Below are 15,874 nucleotides of genomic sequence, written 5' to 3' on the forward strand. Positions count from 1 at the left end.
GAGAAGAAAGAAAACAAAATAATCTTAGCATATAGGGATTATCATTAATTATCAAGTGAATGGTATAATACAGAAGAACTGGCTCATTATTATTTGAAGTTAGATTTAAGAATTAAGACTAGTAGCTGAGCACAGTAGCAAACACCTATAAGCCCAGTACTCAAAGAGGCAAAGGCAGGCAGATCTCTGTGAGTTCGAAGCCAGACTAGCAAACAGAGTAAGTCCAGGACAGACAAGGATACACCAAGAAACCCTATCTGAAAAAATAAAAACAAAATAAAAAAGTAAGACTAGCAATTTTAATACATTTATTTTATTACACACATATAAAACAGATTGCATACAGCAGGGAGAACCATGTGACAATTGTGAGTTCTATAAATGTTACATTCATAGTGGTTTGGCTATTTGTATTTGTCCAGCTTGAAGTAAACGTCTTTCCTGTCTTGTCCTGTCTGAATGAAATTCAATATCTATCCTATCTCAACCCTAATAACTTAACTTCTTTATCTTGATCTGAAAATATCTTATGCCCTAACCAACTAAACTTGATTGTAAAGCTATACTATCTGGCCTTCAATGCCCCTCAGGGACTTGACAATGAATAAAACTTAAATTCCTGAGTGAACCAGTAGTGCAGGTTAGGGGCTTCCAAAATGAACAAATTGACTTAGATGGTTTACTGCCTGAACAGTCACCCAACACTCTCTATAATGTTGGAGCCTGATCTTCAGCTTTCTGGCCCAATATCTCTACCAGACTTATTTTCGGGGTAGGAACTATTGAGAACTTGCTTACCCTGTCTTGGTGGAGTGTGGCTGTTAACTCTGCCTGCATCTAAGCTGCTCATTTTTAGGCAGAATTCTGTTAGTGGCAGGAATGAGGACTTTTTGCCCAGTGGCTTGTTTGCCACATTTGAAGCCATCTCTATAAGGAGGCTTTTTGATGCTCATCGTCTTCTTTGAGGTTGGCTGGGTGTTGTCAGGAGTTAACTTGTCTTGTTGTCAAAGAAATTTAGAATTATAAAAACAACTTTATTTTTTTTCACATTTTATTTTTTTTATTAATTTATTCTTGTTACATCTCAATGTTTATCCCATCCCTTGTATCCTCCCATTCCTCCCCCCCCCCCATTTTCCCATTATTCCCCTCCCCTATGACTGTTCCTGAGGGGGATTACTTCCCCCTATATATTCTCATAGGGTATCAAGTCTCTTCTTGGCTACCTGCTGTCCTTCCTCTGAGTGCCACCAGTTCTCCCCCTCCAGGGGACATGGTCAAATTAAATGTTATATTTTGTGTGTCTCTGAGGCTTTTGGAGACCTTATTCAACTATTTTACCTCATATATAGAAAGAGTGATACCTACCTGTTGGACTTAGGATATACATTCTTGTGCTAAAATCTGACAAGTATTTGACATGCCCATGTTTTCAATCAATATACTTAATTCTATACCAATGACTTAGACATAACCTTCATTATGATTAATAATTAAGGCCTTGAGTTAAAGAGAAGGTTCAATCATCTAGCTTTTGTTCTATCCTCCGTCTATGTTCCTATGTCTCCCTTTCTTTCTTTTCAGCTCCTATCTCCTTCCTACATATGCAAGATAAAGGAAAAGAGAGATGTCCTTGAGTTTCACCTAGTTTTTTCTCTGTATAAGACAAATAATGACTTGTGACCACCTACCGATAAGAATAAGCATTTGTAGACCAAGAGAGCAAACAGAAACCTATACACCCCTTCCCCCTTAGAGGAAATGGGGTGTCATTCTCTTAAGGTTTCTTCAGACTGAATTTGGACAAATAATACCTTGGAAGGGGCCCAAAAAGACTGGAGAAAATGGTTAAGCAAGCTAGGGATTGCATTTGTGGTCCAGTTTCTAAATGTTGAGAGATTCCAGGCTTAATAAGAGATTGAAATGGTGGTCCAAATTGGATCAACGTTGTCTGGGAAGCTGTCCAAATCTGATGGGTAACAGCAACAGAGTCATCCAGGGCTGGAGCTAAGAGGATGCAGGATGTCAGCATCAATCCTGCTGAGAGGAATGAATCCTGTCAGTTCTGATCCAACATCAGTGTCTGATTATTTTGTTATGAAAGCATAATTTCTCACAAGCATTGTACAGCTCTAACATTATAATTGTATGAGGTGTGCTGGATGCACAGAACAATTAAAGCTAGTTTTCTCCTCGTTGTCTGAGTCGATGTAAGACGTCTGCAAATCTTCCTTCATGCCTTACTAAGAGGGGCCCCTAATACTAAGTCACAGAGAATCTGTGGCCAACATAAGGCTTGTCTATGCCTTTACATTCGTATCTCTGACAGTCTCAAAGCTATTCTCATGTATTGGGATTTGGAATATAAGTTACCTGCTTGTTCTGCAGTTTGAATTCTTTACATCCCAATTGTAGCCTCATCCCCTCACAATCCCACCCCCTCCCTCATCAACTCCCATTCCTATTCCCTCACTCATCCCCTTTCCCTCCTTCCCCTAATCCTTAGAAAGGGGAGCCCTCCTCCCCTAATGTCTGACCTTAGTTTATCTAGTGTCCGCTGTACTAATAGGACCTCTTCCTCTGTGGCCAGACAGGGACTCTCGGGACTCTGTCCAGGCTCTAGCTTTGAATATCTGTAACTGTCCCTACGTCCTGCTGGGTGGAGTCTCTCCAAGGTTGTCTATGTTGGGTTAAAAATTCACATATAAATGAGTATATACTATGCATGTCTTTTTGAGTCTGGGTTGTCTCACTTAGAGTGATCATTTCTAATTCCATCCATTTGCCTAAAAAATTCAATATCTCTCTTCAGATCATATAAATCTATTGCCTTTTACTAAAGACTAGCAATTTCATTTTAATTGTATTATAATATTTTGATTTGAGGAGGTTAGAATTTGCATGATAATAATTTTTCTCAGTCTAGAATATGAGGTTCTTACACCTTTCTTTTTTTATTAATTTATTCTTGTTACATCTCAATGGTTATCCCATCCCTTGTATCCTCCCATTCTTCCCTCCCTCCCATTTTCCCCTTATTCCCCTCCCCTATGACTGTTCCTGAGGGGGATTACCTCCCCCTGTATATGCTCATAGGGTATCAAGTCTCTTCTTGATAACCTGCTCTGAGTGCCACCAGGTCTCCCCTCCAGGGGACATGGTCAAATGTGAGGCACCAGAGTACGTGAGGAAGTCATATCCCACTCTCCACTCAACTGTGGAAAGTGTTCTGACCATTGGCTAGATCTGGGTAGGGGTTTAAAGTTTACCGCCTGTAATAACCCAATTGAGAAATGGGGCTTGGAACTAAACAGAGAATTCTCAACAGAGGAGTATCAAATGGCTGAGAAACACTTAAAGAAATGCTCAACCTCCTTAGTCATCAGGGAAATGCAAATCAAAACAACTCTGAGATTCCATCTTACATCCATCAGAATGGCTAAGATCAAAAATTCAAGTGACACCACATGCTGGCGAGGATGTGGGGAGAGAGGATACTCCTTCATTGCTAGTGGGAATGCAAACTAGTACAGCCACTTTGGAAACCGATCTGGTGCTATCTCAGAAAAATGGGAATAGGGCTTCCTCAAGACCCAGCTATTCCACTCCTTGGAATATACCCAGAAGATGCTCCAGTACACAACAAGAAAATTTGCTCAACCATGTTCATAGCAGCCTTATTCATAATAGCCAGGACATGAAAACAGCCTAAGTGTCCCTCAGTAGAAGAATGGATAAAGAAACTGTGGGACATATACACTATGGAATACTTAAAACAAGGAATTCTCAAAATGTGTGGATAAATGGATTGAGCTAGAAATGATCATAATGAGTGAGTTAACCCACTCAGAAAGAATCAAATGGTATATACTCACTTATATCTGCATACTAGCCCAAGGGGCATGTCCCACGAAAGCCTTCACTTACCAGGAAACTGGGACAGAGGGGAGGACATCCTATTGGGACTCTAGATGAGAGACGCATGGGAGAATAGCAAAGCAGAAGGATCAAGAGGGTCCTAGAAACCTACAAGTAGAACATTATGATAGGCAGATTTGGGCCCAGGGGTCCCATTCAAACTAAGGCACCTTTCTTTTAAAATAAAGAGAATCTCCTTTTAAAAATGAAATTTATACTTTTATTTACTTGTATTTCTTCTTATATATTTTATAGATAATTGTTCTTGCCATTTTAGTGCTGTAATTTTCACAAATTTATATCTCTAATTTTGGTTTCCAATTTGGGGAAATGAGTTGCATGTGTATCTGTAGTATCCATCCCTTGTCTGGTGAATAATCTCTCCTTATAGATCCTAACATAGCTCATAGCGCATATTGGCATGAGTGAGTGTCCCACTACTATCCCTGGAAAGGCATCATCCACTCCTACCTCTCAGAGGTGTCCTTATGGTGGGGAGACACAGCTTTGGGTTCACCTGAAAATGAGAGGTAAGAGTCAACTTGATATGGTCCAAGTGTTTGCAGAAAGTTTCTGTGTGCATTAGGCAAGTTCACTGAGTGCCAACTGCTTCACCTGCAAATGGAAACAGTCAAAACTGTGCAGAGGAGATAAAGAATGCCAGACAGAATCTCCAAGAGGTCTCAAGAGACATTTGCGAGTGTTAATAGAGTTTGTTTAATGAGTATCTTTGACACCAAAATATTCCCAGACATATAAATATATGGATCTTCTTAATCATTAAAACAATGTGTGGAATCTGGAAAACTGTTTATATTTATAAATGCAGCAGGAAAATGTTTCAGGTTCCAGCACTTGGCTCTGGTTCCTCCTTTGGGGTTGCTCAGATTCTTGGATTGGCTCTTGGGGTTTTTATTTCTTATTAATTTATTCAGATTACATCTCAATTGTTATGCCATCACTTGTATCCTCCCATTCCCCCCTCCCTCCCACTTTCACCCTATTCCCCTCCCCTAGGTCTATGACCAAGGGGAACCTCCGCCCCCACTATATTGTCATAGGCTATCAAGTCTCATCTTGATATCCTGCCTATTCTTTCTCTGAGTGCCACCAGGCCTCCCCACAATGGGGAAGTGGTCAAATATGGGGCACCAGAGTTCATGTAAGATTCAATCCCCACTCTCAACAAAACTGTGAAGAATGCCCTCTCCATTGGCTAGATCAGAGTAGGGGTTTGATGTTTACTGTTTGTATTGTCCTTGCTTGGTGCAGTAGTTTGAACAGACACCGTTGTGTCCAGATCCACCCATCATGATGTTCTTCTTGTATGTTTCTAGGACCCTCTGGATCCTTCTATTTCCCCATTCTCCTATATTTCTCTTACCTAGAGTCCCAATAGAATGTCCTCACATTGATCCCAATCTCCTGGTAAATGAAGACTTTCATGACACATGCCTTTAGGGCTAGTGTCCAATTATAAGTGAGTATATACCATGTGAATCTTTCTGCTTCTGGGTTAACTCACTCAGTATGATCGTTTCTAGTTCCGTCCATTTGTCCACATATTTTGGGATTTCCTTGTTTTTAATAGCTGAGTAGTATTCCATAGGTAAATGTACCACAGTTTCTTTATCCATTCTTCAACTACGGCACATTTAGGCTGTTTTCAGGTTCTGTCTATTATGAAAAAGGCTGCTATGAACATGGTTGAGCATATGTCCTTGTTGTGTGATGGAGCATCTTCTGAGCATATACCAAAAGGTGGAATAGCTGGGTCTTGAGGAAGCCCTTTTCACAGTTTTCTGAGAAATTGCCAGATTGATTTCCAAAGTGGTTGTACAAGTTTGCATTCTCACCAACAATGAAGGAGTGTTCCTCACCAGCATCTGGTGTCACTTCAGTTTTTTATATTAGCCATTCTGATGGATGTAAGAAGGACTCTCAGAATCATTTTGATTTGTATTTCTCTGATGACTAAAGATGTTGAGCATTTCTTTAAGTGTTTCTCGGCCATTCCATATTTCTCTGTTGAAAATTCTCTGTTTAATTCAGAGACCCATTTCTTAATTGGGTTATTTGGCTTGGTAGAGTTTAATTTCTTGAGCTCTTTATATATTTTGGCTATTAGACTTTTGTCAGATGTAGAGTTGGTGAAGATCTTTTCCCAGTCTGTAGGCTGTCGCTTTGTTCTGTTGACAGTGTCTTCTGCCTTATAGAAGCTTCTCAGCCTCATGAGGTCCCATTTATTAATTGTTGACCTTAAGGCTTGGGCTGTTGGTGTTCTGTTCAGGAAGTTCTCTCCTGTGCCAATGTGTTCCAGGCTCTTCCCTATGCTTTCTTCTTACTGATTTAGTGTCTCTGGTTTTATGTTAAGGTCTTTAATCCACTTGGACTTGAGTTTGTAAATAAATCCATAAATATGGATCTACTTGCATTTTTCTACATGTAGACATCCAGTTAGACTAGGACCATTTGTTGAAGATGCTATTCTCTCTCTATTGAATAGATTAGGCTTCTTTGTCAAAAATCAAGTGACCATGTGTGTATGGATTCATTTCTGTGTCTTTGATTCGATTCCACTGTTCAGCCAGCCTATTGCTGTGCCAGTACCATGCTGTTTTAATTACTGTTGCTCTATAGTACAGCTTGAATTCAGGTATGGAAATTCCTCCAGAGGATCTTTTATTGTACAGGATTGTTTTTTGTTGTTCCATATGAAGTTGAGAATTGATCTTTCAACATCTTTAAAAATTTGTGTAAGTATTTACGTAGGGATTGCACTGAATTTGTAAGTTGCTTTTGGTAAGATGGCCATTTTTACTATGTTAGTTTTCCTGATCCATGAACAAGGGAGATCTTTGCATCTTCTGGTGTATTGTTCAATCTCCTTCTTCAGAGATTTGTAGTTTTTTTCAAACAAGTCTTTCACTTGCTTGGTTAGAGTTACTCCTAGATATTTTATATTGCTTGTGGATATAATGAAGGGTGTACTTTCCTTAATTTCTTCCTCTGCATGATTGTCATTTGTATATAGGAAGGCTACTGGCTTTTTCGAGTTAATTTTGTATCCAGCCATTTTGCTGAAGGTGTTTATCAGCTGTAGTAGTACTCTGGTGGAATTTGGGGGGGTCACTTAGAGACACTATCATATCATCTGCAAATACGGGTCATTTGACTTCCTCCTTTCCCATTTTGATCCCCTTGATCTCCTTTTGTTGTCTTATTGCTCTGGCTAGAACTTCAAGAACTATATTGAAGAGATATGGAGAAAGTGGTCAGCCTTGTCTGGTCCCTGAATTTAGAGGAATTTCCATGAGTATCTCTCCATTTAATTTGATTTTGGCTATTGGCTTGCTGTATGTAGCCTTTATTATGTTTAGGTATGTGCCTTGAATGCCTAACCTTTCCAAAACTTTAAACATGAGTGGGTGTTGGATTTTGTCAAATGTTTTCATTTTTATAACTGTAGCTCCTTTTATCAATTTACTTTACTGGATTTTGTCATCTGAATTTGAGGAGAATATCTTACCTTTGTATTTCACAAAATAGGCACATATTTCTGGAGTGCCAATTTAATGTTACCAGTATCCTATTAGGTTGTAATTACTCACATATTTTATGCCAAAATACTTTAAAATAGGCTCTAGTGACAACCCTAAAAATTCACTCTGTATGTCAAAAAGAATCCTCTTACATACCACTTCAAAAGCATTTTATTCCAATTTAATTAATAATAATAATAATGTTTAAGTTTGATTGTTTATTACACTATACATCTTGACCACAGCCCCATCCCTCCTCATCTCCCAGTCCCACCCTCCCTCCTTCTCTCCCATCCCCCTCTCTTATTCCTCAGAAAAGGGAAGCTCCACTTCCCATCCACCTCAGCTCATCCAATCATATCCAGACTGAGCAGTGTCCTCTTTGCTTGTGACCTGGCAAGGAAGTCAGGACAGAGGGACAGAGGGAAGTAACTGAAAAGCTGGCAAGAGAGTTCATATCAGAGAGATGCCCCCCTCCCCTTACTAGAGGACCCACAAGAAGCCTGAAATCCCATCACCTACAGTTTTTAGAGGACCTATGCCTGGAGACATGGCTCAAAGGTTGAGAACACTGATCACTCTTCCAAAGGTCTTGAGTTCAGTTCCCAGCTACCGCATTGAGGCTCATGACTATCTCTACTGAGATTTTTTACCCTCTTGTGGTGACAGATGTAAATGCAGGCAGAATACTATATAAACTCATTTTACATTCTGATCATAGCCCCTCCCCCCCTCCTGCAGGTTCCCCTTCCCTTGTCCTAAGAAAAGAGGAGCTGCCCGCACCAACCTACCCTAACACATCAGCCACATCAGGACTGAGCTCCTCCTCTTCCACTGAGGCCAGGCAAGGCAGCCCTCTTAGGGCAAAGCGATCAATACCAGGCACCAGAGTCCATGTCATAGACAGCACCTGCTCTACTTACTAGGAGACCCACATGAAGCTCAAACTGCCAAGCAGTTACATATGTGTAAGGTGCCTAAGTCCAGTCCACATATGCTCTTTGGTTGGTGCTTCCATCTCTGTAAGCCCCCCATGAGTCAAGGGTAGTTGACTCTGTTTGTCTTCTGGCGGCATGCTTGCTCCCCCTCTGGATCCTTCCATCCATCTATCCGACTCTTCCCCATGACTCCCCAGGCTCCACCAAATGCTTAACTGTGAGTTTCAACATCTAACTTATCAGCTGCTGGGTGAGGCCTCTCAGAGAATTGTTAAGCTCCTGTTTGTAAACATAACATAATGGTGTCAGGGGTTGGCTATCTCCCATGAAGAAGCTCTAGGGTAGGGCCAGGCATTGGTTGGTCACTCCCTCAGTCTCTATCTTTACCTCTGCACATTTTGTAGGCAGGCTAACTTTTGATTCAAAGGTTTTATAGGCAGATTGGTGTTCACCTTCCATCACTACAGGTCCTGTCTGGCTAGAAGGTGTTCTCCTCCTCAGTCTTCTGTCCACCACCACAAGGATGCTCAGCTAGAGACATCCCAGCATTCTATCTGTAGCCTACCCTGTCACAGGATTCCAGCTTGTCTCAGTGATGGCCCCACCTTCAGTTTCTCTTTTCTCTCCTGTCCCTCAAACCTCCTCTCCACCCTTCTCACATCCTCTCCTGTCCTGTTCCCTCTCTACTTCCTCTTTCACTGTCTATTTCCCTATCTGAGTGACACTCAAGGAAGGCCTATAGTATGGTTTGAGATTTGTAGTATGCTTATCCTGTACTATATGACTAATATTTGTTATAACCAAGTACATATCATGTGTGTCTTTCTGGGTCTGGGTTACCTCTCTCAGGATGATTCTTTCTAATTCTATCCATTTGCCTGCAAATTTCATGTTTTCCTTGTTTTTAATAGCTTAGTGGAATTCCATTGCGTAAATGTACCATGTTTTCCTTATCCATTTTTCAGTTGAGGGACACATCTAGATTGTTTCCTGTTTCTGACTATACACATAGTTGGGCATCTTTTGAGTATGTGCCCAGAAATGATATAGCTGGGTCTTGAGGTAGTACTGTTTCTAATTTTCTGAGAAAGTGCCAGATTGATTTCCAAAGCAGTTGTACAAGTTCTCAGTCCTGCCAGTAATGGAGGAGTGCTCTGCTTTCTCCACATCCTTGCCAGCACATGCTCACTTGAGTTTTCATCTTAGCCATTCTGACAGGTGTATGATAGAATATCAGGGGCCAGGAGAGATGGCTCAGTGGTTAAGGGTACTGTCTGCTCTTCCAGAATTCCTGAGTTCGAGTCCCAGCAACCACATGGTGGCTCACAACCATCTATAATGTGATCTCATGCCCTCTTCTGGTATGAAGGTGTACATGCAGATAGAGCACTCATACATAAAATAAGTAAATATTTTTAAAAAGATGGAATCTCAAAGTCCTTTTGATTTGCATTTCCTTGATGACTAATGACATTGATTATTTCTTTAAGTGCTTCTAGGACATTCAAGATTCCTCTATTGAGAATTCTCTGTTTATCTCTGCATCCCATTTTTAAATTAGATTATTTGATTTGTTGGTGCTTAGTTTCTAGAGTTATTTATATAATTTAGATATTAGTCCTTTGTCTGATATAGGGCTGGTGAATCTCTTTTCCCAATGTGTAGGCTGCTGTTTTGTTTTGTTGACAGTGTCCTTTGCCTTAAAGAAGCTTTTCTGCTTCATGAGGTCCTGTTTATTAACTGTTGATCTTAGAGCCTGGGCTGTGGGTGTTCTTTTCAGGAAGTTGTCTCCTGTGCCAACGAATTCAAGGCTCTTCCCCACTTTCTCTTCTAATAAGTTTAATGTTTCTGGTTTTATGTTGAGGTCTTTGATCCATTTGGACATGAGATTTCTGCAGAGTGATAAATATGGATCTATTTTCATTCTTCTACATGTAGACATCCAGTTGGACCAGCACAATTTATTGAAGATGCTTTCTTTTTTCTACTGTATGGTTTTGTCTTCTTTCCTTAAAACGAAGTGTCCATAGGTATGTTAGTTTATTTCTGGTTCTTCAATTCTATTCTGTTAGTCAACCAATCTGTTTCTATGCCAACACCATGCAGTTTTAATTACTATTACTCTGTAGTACAACTTGAAGTCAGGGATGGAGATACCTCCAGAGGTTCTTTTATTGTATAGGGTTAGTTTAGCTATTTTAGGGTTGGTTGGTTGGTTGGTTGTTGGTTGGTTTGTTTTTCCATATGAAGTTGAGAATTGTTCTTTCAAGGTCTATAAAGAATAGTGTTGGTATTTTGATGGGAATTCCAGGGAATCTATAGATTGCTTTTGGTAAAATTGCCATTTTTACTATTTTAATCCTACCATTCCATGATCATGGGAGATATTTCCATCTTCTGATATCTTCTTCAATTTCTTTTTTCTGAGACCTGAAGTTCTTGTCATACAGGTCTTTCATTTGCTTTGTTAGGATTATACCAAGATACTTTATTTTACTTATAGCTATTGTGAAATGTATTGCTTCCCTAATTTCTTTCTCAGCCCAAACTTTAGTTGTCTTATTGCTCTAGCTAGAACTTCAAGTACTATGTTGAAGAGATAGGAAAAGAGTAGGCAGCCTTGTCTTGTCCCTGGTTTTAGTGGAATTTGTTTGAGTTTTTCTCCATTTAATTTGGTGTTGTCTATTGGCATGCTGTATATAACCTTTATTATGTTTAGGTATGGGCCTTGTATCTCTGATATCTGTAAGACTTTTATCATGAAGGTGTCTTGGATTTTGTCAAAGCTTTTTCTGCATCTAAGGAGATGATCATGTGATTTTTTTCTTTCAGTTTTGTTATATGGTAGATTACATTGATGGATTTTTGTATATTGAACCATCCCTGCGTCCATGGGATGAAGCCTACTTGATCATGATGGATGATGTGTTTTATATGTTCTTGGATTTGGTTTGCAAATATTTTAATGATTATTTTTACATCAGTGTTCATAAGAGAGGTTGAACTGAAATTTTTTCTTTGTTGAGTCTGTGTGATTTAGCTATCAGGGTGACTGTGGCTTCATGGAATGTGTTTGGCAATGTTCTTTCTGTTTATATTTTATGGACTAGGCTGAGTATTGGTATTAGCTATTCTTTGAAAATCTGGTAGAATTCTGCACTAAAACTGTCTGGCCCTAAACTTTTTTTGGTTGGGAGACTTTTGATGAGTACTTCTATGTTTAAACTGTTTACCTGGTCTTGATTCAACTTTGGTAAATGAAATCTTTTAAGAAAATCATACATTTCTTTTAGATTTTCCAACTTTGTGGAATATAGGCTTTTGAAGTAAGACCTAATGACTCTTTGTATTTCCTCAGTGTCTCTTGTTATGTCTCCCTTTCATTTCTGACTTTGTTAATTTGGATACTGTCTCTCTTTTGGCTAGTTTTGCTAGGGCTTTATCTATCTTGTTGATTTTTTTCAAAGAACCAGCTCTTGGTTTTATTGATTCTTTTTATTGTTCTCTTTGTTTCTAAGCTATTGATTTCATCCTTGAGTTTGAATATTTCCTGCCATCTACTCCTCTTGGATGTGTTTGCTTCCTTTCCTTTTAGAGCTTTTAGGTATGCTTATAAATTGCTAGTAGGAGAACTCTTCAATTTATTCATGATGGCACTTAGTGTTATAAACTTTTCCTTAGCACTGCTTCATTGTGTCCTATAAGATTGAGAATGTTGTGGCATCATTTTCATTGAATTATAGAAAGTCTTTCATCTCTTTCTTTATTTACTCCCTACCCAGTGATCACTAAGTAGAGAGTTTTTCGGTTTCTATGAATTTATGGGTTTTCTCTTGTTTCTGTCATTGTTGAAATACAGATTTAATTCATGGTGGTCTGACAAGATACAAGGGGTTATTTCACTTTTCTTGTATCTGTTGAGGCTTGCTTTGTGATTAAGTATATGGTCAATTTTGAAGAAGGTTCTGTGAGGTGCTGAGAAGAACGTATATTTCTTTGTGTTTGAGTAAAATGTTTTGCAGATATCTGTTAGGTTCATTTGATACATGACATCTATTAGTTTAATTATTTTCTCTGTTTACTTTGTCTCAATGACCTGTCCTTTAGCGAGAGTGGGATGTTGAAGTCTCCTACTATTAATGTGTAGGGATCAATGTGTGATTTAAGCTTTAGTAATGTTCTCTTGTAAATGTGGGTGTTTTGTATTTGGAGGATGGATGTTCAGAATTAGGATGCCATCTTGGTGGATTTTTTCTTTTATGAGTATGAAGTGTCCTTCCTCATCTCTTTTAATTAATTTTGATTGAAAGTATGTTTTATTAGATATTGGAATGGCTATTCCAGCTTGCCTCTTGGGCCCATCTGCTTGGAAAAACTTTTCCAGCCCTTTACTCTATCTTTGTTGCTAAGATGTGTTTCTTATACGTAGCAGAATGATGGGTCCTGTTTACATATGCATTCTTTTAACCTGTGTCTTTTTATTGGGGAGTTAAGTCCATTGATGTTGAGAGATATTAATGACCAATGGTTGCTAGCTCCCGTAATTTTGATGTTGATGATTGTAGGGTGTATGTGTGTTTCGCTTCTTTTGGTTTTGCTGCTGTGGGTTATTTATTTACCATGTTTTATTGGGTGTAGGCTACTTGCTTCAGTTGGAGTTTTCCTTTTAGTGTCTTCTATAGGGCTGCATTTGTGCATAGGTATTGTTTAAATTTGGCTTTGTCATGGAATATCTTGTTTTCTCCATCTATAATGATGGAAAGTTTTGCTAAGTATAGTACTCTGGGCTGATATCTGTGGTCTCTTAGGGTCAACAGAATCTCTGTTGACAAGTTATGGGTGACGCTGATAGGTTTGCCTTTATATGTTACTGGGCCTTTTCCCCATGCATCCTTTAATATTTTATTTTGCTCTTTACGTATAGTGTTTTGATTATTATGTGGTGGGAAATTTCTCTTTTCTGGTCTTAACTATCTGGTGGTCTGTAAGATTCTTTTATGTTTATAGGCATCTCTTTCTTTAGGTTGGGGATTTTTTCTATGATTTTCTTGAAAATATTTTCTGAGCCTTGGAGCTGGGAATCTTCTCTTTCTTCTACTCTTATTGATCTTAGGTTTCATATTTTCATAGTATTAATTTTAATTGAATTTTATGAAAGCTCATAAGATGTCTCATTGTTACTTTTGTGAAGGTATCTCTAATGTTGTATGTGGTATATATTCTAAAGTTAAAAAGGAAATTGGAAGTGAGGTGGGCTCATTGGTATAATTAAAATATGGTGATGATGTTCATATTCACGAACATGTTTTATTATTGTGCTTAGTATTTTTTTTCTTTTTTTAATGATCTCTTGTGGAGCCCAGGCTGGATTCAAATTTTCTGTGTAGTGAAGGCTATCCATTAACCTCTCATCTTTCTACCTCCATCTCCCATGAACTTGAATCACAAGCACCTCCCCCCACCTTTGTAATTCTAGACAGCAGTGTTTTTTTTAATCTTCTTTTCCTCCCATTTCACTGAGGCTTTGAAGAGTAGTCTAGATATCACAGGTCTTCACTAAGCAGTTTTCATACTGGTGAAACATGGTTTCTAGAAGACTAGGCAACATGAACTGTTGTCTTCAGAAATTAGAAGTGAAGTTTGTGACACTGATGGTTCAGAACAGGTACTGTCCACGGGTCCAAGAGTGGTTTGAGTAGGTATGGCAGGCTGAATCCAAATAGTCTAAGACTTCAATGTTCATAGTTATGTCCATCTCTCGAGATTGAAAATGTTGGGGCTAAGGAATATTACAGCGTTAGCTGCCTAGCACTGAACTAGGGGCAGAGTTGACATTCAGTAGCCATTGAACACATGAAAGTAAGTGAGCAAATCTTCTTGGATCCTTAGAGCATAGCTAAGTAAAACTATAGTACAAGAAAAGATACCTTGGCCAGAGAAAGTGTAGAAGAGCAAGAAGGAAGACTGTTTAAATGGTTATCATTTGCATCTTGCAGAAGTTTCTGGAAGAGCACCTTGGGCAGATTGTATTAAGTATTCTACGCATGTACCAGATGGTTACTAATCAATTACTGTCATTCTTCTCTAGAGCTCAGAGAAAAGTGTGCTGAGCAGCCATCTAGAGTGAAACATCTCAGAAAGCTAACTTGAGCCTTTCTCATTGACTTCTGCACTTATGGCAAGAAGGAACAAGACCAGCACCTTTGAGTTCCTCCTCTGGGGACTGTCAGAGCAGCCACAACAGCAGCAGACCCTCTTCCTGCTCTTCCTGTGCATGTACCTGGTCACTGTAGCTGGGAATCTGCTCATTGTCCTGGCAATTGGTACTGATGTCCGACTCCACACCCCCATGTACTTCTTCCTCGCCAGCCTGTCCTGTGCTGACATCCTTTTCACCTCCACCACGGTACCCAAGGCCCTGGTGAACATCCACACCCAGAACAGGGCCATCTCCTATGCAGGATGCCTAGTCCAGCTCTATTTCTTCTTGACTTTTGGAGACATGGACATTTTCCTCCTGGCCACAATGGCCTATGACCGCTTTGTAGCCATTTGTCACCCTCTCCACTATAGGATGATCATGAGCTTCCAGCGCTGCTCACTCTTGGTGACAGCCTGTTGGATCCTTACAAACCTTGTCGCCATGACACACACCTTCCTCATATTCCGGCTTTCCTTCTGCTCTAAAAAAGTCATTCCAGACTTCTTCTGTGACCTGGGACCCCTGATGAAGATCGCTTGCTCTGAAACCCATGTCAACGAACTTGTGCTTCTCTTCCTGGGGGGTGCAGTCATCTTAATCCCCTTTTTGCTCATCATTGCATCTTATATCCGCATCGTGTCAACTATCCTCAGGGTCCCTTCTGCCCAAGGGAGGCTCAAGGCCTTTTCTACCTGTGGGTCTCACCTTGCTGTGGTGACCCTGTTCTTTGGGACAGTGATCAGGGCTTATCTGGTCCCCTCATCCTCTTCCTCCAACTCAGTGGTAGAGGACACAGCAGCTGCTGTCATGTACACAGTAGTAACTCCGCTGCTGAACCCATTCATTTACAGCCTGCGGAACAAAGACATGAAGGGAGCGCTGATCAGACTTCTCAAGGGCAAAATCTCCTTCTCCTGGGGCCAGTGACTTCTGGGGCAGAGAAGCCGAAGAATCTCCAAACCCCTTTCCTGAGAATCTTCCAGAAATTTCTACCTCAATTGTCTCCTAGTCAACCCCACATATGCTTTATCACAGCCCTCCAATTTCTTGGATTTGAGGAAAATGAAATCTCTCCTCAGGCCTTGATTGGTTATGAATTGCTTCTTTGTACACATATTTAATAGTCATGTGCCCCAGAATTATGAAGCAGCCAATGGCAGACAGCATGTAAGGCAATTGTTTCTATGGGGACAATTATTCTACAGCTAAAGGTTCATTTTTTTTTTTTTTTTGGTCCAAATGAAAATGAACATTTCAGAGAATATCATCTATGA

The 15,874-nt window shown here is 39.7% G+C and overlaps 1 protein-coding gene across 1 annotated transcript; it reads left to right on the plus strand.

The window, feature by feature from the left end:
• The first annotated feature begins 14,573 nt into the window (after window positions 1-14,573).
• Window positions 14,574-15,527, plus strand: LOC127200213 (olfactory receptor 1P1-like). Its single transcript, XM_051158347.1, has one exon. The coding sequence runs from the start codon at window positions 14,574-14,576 to the stop codon at window positions 15,525-15,527; it is 954 nt and encodes a 317-aa protein (XP_051014304.1).
• Window positions 15,528-15,874: the final 347 nt, after the last annotated feature.

This window comes from Acomys russatus, chromosome 16 (genome assembly GCF_903995435.1).
Source record: "Acomys russatus chromosome 16, mAcoRus1.1, whole genome shotgun sequence".
Classification (NCBI taxonomy): domain Eukaryota; kingdom Metazoa; phylum Chordata; class Mammalia; order Rodentia; family Muridae; genus Acomys; species Acomys russatus.